General features: G+C 43.4%; 1 protein-coding gene across 1 annotated transcript in view; it reads left to right on the top strand.

Annotated features, from left to right (window-relative positions):
* Positions 1 to 4,080: 4,080 nt before the first annotated feature.
* Positions 4,081 to 10,811, top strand: part of LOC107122710 (CUB and sushi domain-containing protein 1-like) — a gene marked incomplete at both ends in the record, with an annotated part of 269,905 nt that continues 263,174 nt past the window's right edge. Inside the window, 1 exon segment of the mRNA XM_015425844.1 lies at positions 4,081 to 4,283. Coding sequence (XP_015281330.1) covers positions 4,081 to 4,283 — 203 coding nt within the window.

Below are 10,811 nucleotides of genomic sequence, written 5' to 3'. Positions count from 1 at the left end.
AGGTTTAGTTTCTTTCCCTTTTTTGTTCTCTCTACGAACGAGGTTGCCAGCACAACTTACTCATGGCCAGAGGCCCTACTAAATAGTGCTCTGGCCCATTAACTCATTAGCACCTGTGTGCAAGGTCCTGGCTGCTGTTAAAACTCAGGGCTCAAGGATCTCCACTCTCTTGGACGTGCTTCTTTTTGTCGGCTAGCCAGCTCCTGACGTCTCTGATCCCTAAGCCTACTTACAGGTGGGGGAGATGCAGGTGGTGAGCTGCTTATGGCCTGCTCAATCCCAGGTGCAAACCGTCCTGTAGTTGACTCAGATTGCTGTGTATCCTCCTCAGTACTTACAGTAGGTGCAGATCCTGATGCTTCTTCAGCTCTTAAAGACACTGAATCCTCCCCTCTTAGGCTGTCAGGAGCTGGCTCTGGGGCTGAGTCAAGGGCAGGCATGACAGCGGCTCTGTTTTTGTTAGATCTGTCAGACGCGTTCGACACGCTCGACCACCAGCTGCTGGCCCGCCACCTTGCTGACGTGGGGATTCAGGGGCTCGCCCTCCAATGGCTTGTCTCTTTTCTCCAAGGTCGGGGACAAAGGGTGACGATAGGGGACCAGCTGTCCTGGAGACATCTTCCTGAATGTGAGGTGCCTCAGGGGGCGGTACTGTCCCCGATGTTGTTTAACATCTATATACGCCCCCTTGCCCAGATTGCCCAGAGGTATGGGCTTAGGTGTCATCAATATGCAGATGACACCCAGCTCTATGTGATGCTGGGCGGCCAGTCTAGCTCTAGCCCAGAAGATCTTCACCGGGCTGGTTGGCTCAGACTGAGTCGGCTGAAACTAAATCCAGCGAAGACGGAGGTCCTGGGCCTGAGTTGGGTCGGTTCAGGTCTGGGGCTCCCTCTCCTGACCTTCAATGGGGCACCAGCGCCAGAGGTTAGGAGTTTGGGAGTGCTCCTAGACTCCTCCTTAACTATGGAGGTCCAGGTGGCAGCCACTGCCAAGTCGGTCTTCTACCATCTTCGGCTGGCCCGGCAGTTGGTCCCCTTCCTTGACCGCGATGACCTGGCCACAGTGATCCACGTGACGGTCACCTCGAGGTTAGACTACTGTAACACTGTCTACATGGGGCTGCCTTTGTCGCAAATCCGGAAGCTGCAGCTAGTGCAGAATGCTGCAGCCAGGTTGCTGATGGGCCTCACTAGGCGGGAGCACATCCAGCCTGTGTTGAAAGCGCTGCACTGGCTGCCAATAGCATACCGGATTCACTTCAAAGTGCTGGTTCTTACCTTTAAAGCCCTATATGGCCAGGGTTCGACATACCTAAGGGACCGCCTTTCCCCATATGTTTCCCCAAGGGCACTACGGTCGGGGACACAACATCTCCTGGTGATGCCTTTGTTTTTAAATTGGCCCATTAATACATTAGCCTGCTCAATAAAATCAGAATACTGGCTGCAATAGCCAGGCCCTAAAGATGCCAGGTTTGCTGTAACCAGGGCCATGGCTTTTTCAGTGGCAGCTCCTACCTGGTGGAATGAGCTCCTGGAGGAGATCCAGGCCCTGCGGGACCTTGTGCAGTTCCACAGGGCTTGTAAGACAGAGCTCTTCCACCAGGCTTTTGAGTAGGAGCTGCCACTGTCGCACTATCACTACTGCATCATCATTATTGCTCCATTGTTGCCACACCAACAACAACTGGTTTAGGTAACATTGGGGCGTATGATGGCCCTATGACAACTTATTTATAATACCGTGTGGAGCCCATACCACTGAATTGAGACTAACATTCCCAGGAGGCCACGGAACTGGGACTACCATCCCCAGGATACCATCTTGTGATTGAAGTTTTTTGTAACATCTATAGCACTTTATGTTGTTGTAAATATTGGGTTTTTTAAAAAACTGTTTTAACTATTGGTGTATATTGCCCTATTTGTGAGCTGCCCTGAGCCCGCTTGCGGGGAGGGCAGGCTATACATTTGAATAAATGAATAAATAAATAAAATAGACTACAGACCTGCTGGTCTGCTAGGTGAAGTTCTGGAGACAGAAGGGCTATTAGCAGAGTGGCCTCTGAATAGCCTTTAGAAATGTAGTTTCTTAATGGGTAGAACCTGCGAGGATTTTATATGCATACCGTTGCTGGGTGGAGGGGAGGAAGATTGGAAGTTTGGTCTGAGGGAGGGCTGCCTTGTTGCCATCTGAAAATGGAGACCCTTTTTCCAGAGCTGTGGCTAGCTCTGTGTTTCAGGCCAAGAGTGCCTTCCTTGGCCTGAGTTTGTGAGTCTTTGGCTCAGGTTAGAAAGTGGGGTGTCCCTACTGTTGGCGCTACCCTAGAGTAAGGCAGTGCCTCTGGGCTACAATATGGGGTTCCAAGGGGATTTATCATGCCCCCCATGTTTTGTGAGAGTACATCTGGAGCTTTTGATAAGAGAAGAGAGAAGAAGAGATTGGATTTATACCCCACCCTTCACTACCCAAAGGAGTCTCAGAGCAGCTTACAAGCTCCTTTCCCTTCCCCTCCCCATGGCAGATACCCTGTGAGGTAGGTGGGGCTGAGAGAGCTCTGACAGAAACTGCTCTTTTTCAAGAACAGCTCTTATCAGAACTAAGGCTTGCCCAAGGTCATCCAGCCAGGTGCAAGTGGAGGAGTGGGGAATCAAACCCGGTTCTCCCAGATTAGAATCTGTGCACTTAACCACTACACCAAACTGGTGTCATATGCTGATACTGTGCAGCTCTGTTTCTTTGAATCAGGTAAGATGGATTCAGTTAGGATGATAGTACTGTGGGCCAGTAATGTTGCCAGGTGAACACATGATACTGCCTTATACCGAATCAGACCATTGGTCTACCGAGGTCAAAGCTGTCTATTTTGACTGGTAGCAACTCTCCAGGGTGTCAGGTGGAGGTCTTTAATGTAATCTACTACATGATCCTTTTAACTAGAGATTCCAGGGGTAGAGTCTGGGACCTTCTACATGCAAATCAGAGGCTCTGCCATTCAGTCATAGCCTCCCCAACCAAGCCAGTTCTGAGGTGTGAGTCTGTTCCTGTTGTGGTTGCAGTTTCTCAGAGCAACAGTTTGCAGCTTGACCTGCCTCTCTAGATGGAGGTGCAGATCTCCTGTTGCATGTAACATATTTAACCAACAACAACCCTTCTTAGAAAAGCAGGATTTGGCCACAATTATCCAAGTATTGATCACATCCAAGTTATATTACCATAATGTGGTTCATATGGAACTGCCTGTGAACATGGTTCAGAAACATCAGTTGAAGAAGAGTGCTGTGGGGCAAAATTGTTGATTGGTTCTGGATATCAAGACCACATCTTGACAGTGTTAGAACATTTTCATTGGCTTCCCTTTGCTTCCTGGCCCAGTGCTTGCTTATTACTTTTCAAGGCTTAAATATAGGATATCTGAAGGGTCCACAAGTTCAAAGGGGAGATGGATGACAGCTTGAAGCTGGGCTTTTTCAGTGGTGGTAAAACAACTTTGATATTCCTTCAACTTGGAGACTAGCCTGCCACAAAGTTGGATGTCTTTCCAGTGCTGGATGAAGACTTTTTTTCACCCATGCTTTTATTTGATATTAGGATTTTCCATACTTTTCTTGTGGCTTAAATTGATAGTTTTATACATCATTATTTTTATATTTCATTCTGCTTTTGATGGTTTATGTCTACTTTAGTGTTTTGTTTGACAATTTTAAATTGGAATTGAACTTTATACTATTTTACCTTTTATCATTTTAGCCCCCCTAAAAACCCAGTATCTAACTGAGGTACAGGAAATAAATGCTTAAAAAAATAAGTGTTAGCAGAAATTTTTGGATGTGTCTGCTACCAACCAGTGGAGATTGATGGCAGCAATCCTTTTATTTTTCTTGCAGTTGCACATAATTTCTTACTTTGTGTTAGATATATTACTCATTGCATTCTATAAACATTCTTGACTCTATGTTGTACTATGGCCCTGGTTTTCTTGATGTGTTACTCCTTATTCTTTGCTTTTTGTTCAAATACAGTATATCAAAGGTGGCCCAGAATGACATGTATCATATGTTATTCTTTCATTTGCAGTCTGCATTTTATTGTCTTTGACACTGAGATGGCTCATGACATCCTAAAGGTGTGGGACGGCCCTGTTGAAAGCAGTATTCTACTTAAAGAGTGGAGTGGGTCTGCTCTTCCTGAGGACATTTATAGCACTTTCAACTCTCTGACTTTACAGTTTGACAGTGACTTCTTCATCAGCAAATCTGGTTTTTCTATCCAGTTCTCAAGTAGGTGAATTTCTGTTTTCCATTAGTACAAGCAAAATTGGCCTTTCATGTGTTTACTACTAAGTGCTTGTATGGTATTGGTATGCCTTGGGTACCAGTCTTATCACCAAAGCCTACTGGCTATACATTCTGTATTAGGTATTTTTCACAATAACCTACAAAGATTTTTTAAAGAAGAAGGTGCTTCCTTTGTATGCACTTTAATTTGTAGGTTATTAAAATACTTACTGTTGATAGCAATAAACTATACAATGTATACTTTATTCTATATACTATATTCCCCTTTCCCCTTCAAATTTAATGACATAGCAAATGGAAGATATAAATTAATCTAGACTTTTCAGAGATCGGTATTGTGCACCTCCATTTTGCAGGTGGAGCGGTGGATTACTTTTGCTGCTATATAAATTAATCTAGACTTTTCAGAGATCGGTATTGTGCACCTCCATTTTGCAGGTGGAGTGGTGGATTACTTTTGCTGCTAATGTCCAATCTTAATACTATACACAGATGTGATGGCCTTTTTAAACAGGATAATACATCTGGAAGAGCAGTTAGAATGAGAGATTTGAGGGGGTGCTTAATCCTTGCATTTGCTGTTTCCATTCTCTAAATCGCTTACCTAGAAGCGTTTCCCCCCAACACCACCTATGTACACATACGGGCAAATATTTTGGGAAAGATACCTGGAATGTGAAAGCAGTGGGTGAAGATCAGACTACACATCCTATCATCTGTTCCTTTAATTACAGATTACCATTCTGAATGTGTTTTTATTTCAGTTTTAAAAGGACCATGATGTTATAGACATTTACATATAAAATCTAGTGTTATAGAGTTGGTAGTCAAATTTTAATTTAATGTTATACACCTTGCAAATACATTTGCATTTTTAGATTCAGAAAATTTCAACATATATAGTAATATACAGAGTTGTTTCAAATCATAGATTACTGATAAAATTTAGCAGTGTACAGATCGCTCCAGATCCTGTCCCATAAGGTCAAGCCCATTTAGCTATCCTAAAATTATGAAAGAAATACCAGTTGTTACCTAGTGAATCATTTAGTAAATTTAGTTATTGTGCCCTATTAAGTAAGGATAAAATCCGCTCTGTATTTTTTTTAATAATATCACTTCTTGATACTCTGTACCAGATGACTTGCTTAGACCCTTAGGGAATATTCAAGATCTGCAACAATGGGTATATAATGGAGAAGCTTTAATAGATAACCAGTTAATTGCTCTGTCAAAATCTGTCCCTTGGTATAAAAACTTAAAGAAAGATCATTTAAGAGCCTCCTATTTGATAAACATTACTGCACATAGCCTACGAGTGGCATTCACGGCATTATGATTTCAGAACATGCTATCAGAAGTACTGACTGGAAGACATCTAAAATTTCCCCTAGAACAACATATTTGTCTTTGTGGAACTTCTATTGAAAATCTGTTTCACTACGTAATGGTTTGTCCACTATATTCAGAACTTAGAAATAGATTTTTATCTCAAATACTTAATCAATGGCACAATTTTTCTGACAGTGACAAGCTAATTTTTCTGTTGTCAGACGGGAATCCTTTGGTATATTATAAGGTAGTGCTTTTTGTGTTAGCAGCCAGGAAAGCTAGAGCAAAGGTGGTTCTTAGGAATGCAGCTTACTGAGATGCAAGGCATTAAAATTGTTACAATTGGAATAGGAATCTGTAAATGTATACTATTTTAATTTGAGGCATTTTAAATATTTTAGATGTTATACAAATGAATTTAATTCTTACTGAATTTAATAACTAAATGTGTATTTTAAGATATTAGGGATCCAGTTTTATATGGAATTGTGACAGCCAATGGCCACATACAATAAACTTTATTCTATTCTATCTGTACATCTAATAGCCAAGAGGCCCCCTCTGTGCAGATATCTGAATCTGCACATCAGGGGCACTTAGGGGGCAGAGAGATTTTCCTGCACACTTGGGGCAGTCCCCAGGTGTGCAGAAAAATCTGAAAAGTTAAAAAAAAACTATACGGGGGATACTTAAATCCCCCTAAAAGTAAAAAAGCTTTCCCTGTGCATGCGCAGAGAACGCCCTGACAACTGTCTTGCTTCTGCCATTGCCATGGAGGGGGGTCAAGAGGATTGGTGGTCTGGTGGTTGTGGGCCACTCAGGCCTCGCCGCCGCTGCCGCCACTGGGGAGGGGTGTGTGGGAAAAGACTTGGTGGCTGTGGGCCACTCAGGCCTTGCCACCAGTGCTGGGGGAGAAGGGAGAAGGCTTGCTGGGCCTGGTGGGCCCGCCTCCTGAGTTCACCTGCTACCGCTTCCTCCTCCTGCGGAGCTCCTCCTGCTTCTGCAGGCTGGGAGCTGTGGGGAATACTCCCCCCGCAAGTATCGTGGGTCCCACTTCTGTTCTGTTCTGTTCTATTCTGTCCCATAAGGCAAGGCCTTAAACGTTATGCTTTCTTTCCACAAGGGTACACTGTAGCTCAAACTATTGTGGAAAAGGCCAGTGTATCCATCCCCTTGTCTAAAGCCGGCAATGTGCCAATCTCATATTTGATGCAGCTGTATTTTCTGTGGTTTTGTACCATGACATCTGGAATGGGTGGAAGCATGCAAATAACTCTCTCCTGACTGTTGCCAGTCAAGAAGAGGAGGAAGCAAGCGCATAACAAGACCTGCATGGCTAGCCCTGCCCATGTGATTTCAATTTTTCAAACAGTGTGATGGAAGCATGGTATAAAACCACGAAAAAGTGTCTTCTGCTCTGCTTCAGTAGTGTATGACTATGACTGCATTCAGATGGGCAGTTCAATCCACTGTTGCCCCACCTCTAATTGAGCCAGATTATTTTGTCATGATCAGACTCACCCTTTTTAGCACTCTTCAAAGCGCTTTTACATGCTCAAATGGCATCAGTCAGGGAGTCAGTCCGTCAGCCATTTTTTAAAAAAAAGTTTGTCCTTGGAGCATGCCCACAAGCACTGATCAGGCTGCTGGGATATGTAGTTCATGGGGCTATTGACCATTTTTTAAAAAAGTTTGCCATCTGAGCATGTGTCCAAGCACTTACTGAGACTGCTGGGATATGGAGTTCACCTCCCTCTAATATTTTCAGTTTACCCATTCCCCAAACGACAGGAAAAAGCTGTCTTTCTTTGAGAGTTTTTAGAAAGAAAACAAAGTTTTGAGCAGCCCCATTGGGGGTGTGAGAGAGAGAAAGGTTTGTATATGCAGTTATGTGTTCCTCGCTAACTAGTAAAACAAAATGGCAGCTGGAAAACAAGAGACCAGTCAGACCTGCCTGATGACTTGGGTGTGCAGCAAGCAATCCATTTTGGAACCAGCTCAGATTAACAGGACCGGACTTTCTCAGGTATCAAAGAAACACGCAGCAGGGGGGGTGGAATCAGATGACTGCGTCACAACAGACAGATGTTGCTGTCTGACCATGCACTTTAAATTAGTAAAGGAACAGTAACAGCAACAGATGAAACTGCCCATCTGAACACAGCCTATGTCCAACTTTTCTGCAATATCAGCAGCAAAATTTCCAAGCAACGGTCTGTTTTATGAGAATTTATCTTACTGCAATTAATAAGCAGAAGAAATGTCTTTCTAATGAGCCTTGGCTAATATAACATAGCTGCTAAGTTCAGAGCTTGAATGCATTGGTCAAAGAACAGTCAGAAGGAAACAAACCTTCTTGACCTTATTCTTTCTCTGATTCTGCTGTTGATATAGTTAATCTGTCTGGTAGTTGAGCATATTGTCACTGAAAGCCAACAACTGTCAACAGAGAAAAAATGTGTGTGCATGTGCACATCCATGCACATTGTATCTCTCTGTATGTGTTCTCAGGGCTTGATATTGTTTTACATTGCTGTGGAATCAAAGTTTTGGCAGCCTTTGTAAGATTCCTTAACACACAGCCTTGCAGGTGAAAAGTGCTGCCTTTGTGACAGTTCTCATTCAGTGTCATGACCTAAAGCCAGATAATATTTGTCTGGGAAGTGACTAACTAGCCTATTTGTTGGGAATGTTCTCCTACGTGTTATCAAAACAGCAGGCGAAGAGTCTCCAGGATATGAGGCCCTTACAACAGTATTAACATGAACCAGAATTTGGTCTATGATAGCAGAGATCTTGTGACTAATTCCCATGGTTGCAATTAGATTTTAAGTTGTTATCATCCAATTTCAAATTTTAGAAAAACCATGGGGTGATATTTGTGTCTTCCTCAAATTTCTTGAAATGTATATATGTATGCTAGAAATCCCTGCACATATTAATGTTTTTGCCCTTTATTAAGTAGGCCAGCATAGTCGATTAACTGGAGGAATGCAGATGTCTTTTGCTCACAAAATGTTTGGACCCCATCAAGGGTCTATTGTGTTGCTGGCTTAGCACAGCATGTAAAACACCATGAGGACATGAACTGACTCGTGTGATTATGTTAATTGTAATCAGCCTACACTTTTCATTAAAATTTAATTACCATTTAATCATGCATGTAAGGATAGAAAATAGAGTTCAGCATGCATCCCTGACCTTTACTCTGCAGGGTTAAATATGTTTAAACTAATTATTAGAAACTAAGGTTGCCAACTAACTCACATCAAGTCATAGGAATTCTGGTAGGTAGAAGTAGGTAGACAGTGAAATGGCTGTTAACTAAATAACCCATATCCTTGAGCCACAGCAGACCTCTGATCTTAGAGTATCAGAACTCTGATTCATTCATTTGCAACAGGGTTACCTGCAGATTTAGATTTTACTCACCTTTGCATCCTTCCTTGTAGTTTGGTGTCTCCTCCCTCCTCCTCATGCAATTGCTTTTCTAACCAAATAGCCTATTTTTTGTAAATAGCATTTATGACAATCAGCAAATGAAAAATATTAGTGGTAATATTCAAAACGTAATTTTTATCTTTCTCTCTCTCTCTAATTGCACCTTATAACACCTTCATTATGAGATGTTTAGAACTCTCTAAGAACGTGTCTCTTGTAAAGTCTGCATAGGACAAGTGAACCCCATTTCTCCCACCTTCATTCTTGATGCATGGGCACAGGCAGAGCATGGTCTGTATGGGGATAGGAAAGGTACAGATACACTAGGGATGAGTGACTGGTAACAGCTTTCATTTCTTATTTGTTGGGCTGGTTTTTCAGTGGTTTTGGCTGCTGGACCATAATGTTGCTTTTGTAGATACGTTCATATTCTTTACATAAAGTTATATGTTTTTATATGTAATTTATACAATATACATATAAAATCTATGTATTATGACGTACAATATATACACACACACACACTAGGAATAAGGTCCGTTTTGGAAATAAATACAATAAGCTCTAGAAAGAGGCTCTGGGAGAGTGACAAGGCTTGTACACTCAGTGTCAATTTGCTGTGGCAACCTAAGCAGGGTATAATGACACAGAGTCCACCATATTCTCAAGAGGAACTAATCTCTGCTACCTGAAGAACAGTTGTAATTTTCAGTGCTCTCCAGCCCTCACCTGGAGATAGGCAACAATTGTTAACCCAGGAGGAAATGGCTGGTTTGGAGGGTGGAGTCTATGGCATTGTACCTGTCTGAGGTCCCACCCATCCTCAAACCTCACCTTCTCCAGGCTTCACCCCTCAAATCCCCATGAATTTCCCAATCTGGAGTTGGCAACTCTATCTCCTTCCCAGCCAAGCATCAACCTGCCATTATCTGCCCCTCTGATTTCAGCTTTCCATCTCCTCGCCCCTCCCTCCTGGAGATCAGTTGTAATTCTGAGTGATTTCCACCCCCTCCTGAGATTGGCAACAGTGGTTTCCCAGGAGGGAATGGCTGGTTCGGTGGAGTACCTGAGGTCCCACCTCTCCTCAAACCTCACCCTCTCCAGACTCCACCCCTCAATTCTCCATGAATTTCCCACCTGGAGTTGGCAACCCTATCTCCTTCCCAGCCAGCCTACCTTTATTCCCCCTCATTCTTCACCTTTCCATTTCCCCCCCACACCTGCAGCCTCTTTCCTGCTCTGAAGCCCTGACTGCCACAGAGTCCACCATTTTCTGCAGGGGAACTGATCTCTGCCATTTGGAGAGCAGTTGTAATTCTGAGTGATCTCCAGCCCTCACCTGGAGATTGGCAACAATGGTTTTCCAGGAGGAAAAGTAGTCTTTCTCTGCAATGGGGACCAAGCAGCTTACATCATTCTCCTCTCCACCTTTTGACTTGCACAACAACCCTGTGAGGGAGGTTAGGCTGAAAGTCTGTGACTGGTCCAAAATCACCCACTCAGCTTCTACAGCAAGAACCTGGATCTAGCAGATTCTGCTCTGAAGCACTGACTGCTACACCTGAAATCCAGGTGGAGCCTGAAGATCACCAGGTATCACAACTGAACTCCAGACAACAGATCTATCCCCCACCGGAGAAAATAACTGCTTTGGAGTTGGACTCTATGACATTCTTTTCAGCTGAGGCCTCTCCCCTCCCCAAACCCTGGCTTCCATAGATTCTACCAATCCTCCTT

Source organism: Gekko japonicus, unplaced genomic scaffold (genome assembly GCF_001447785.1).
Source record: "Gekko japonicus isolate JY-2015 unplaced genomic scaffold, Gekko_japonicus_V1.1 scaffold2349, whole genome shotgun sequence".
Taxonomy (NCBI): domain Eukaryota; kingdom Metazoa; phylum Chordata; class Lepidosauria; order Squamata; family Gekkonidae; genus Gekko; species Gekko japonicus.
Note: the sequence above shows the minus strand (reverse complement) of the source record. Positions and strands in the feature narration are given on the sequence as shown.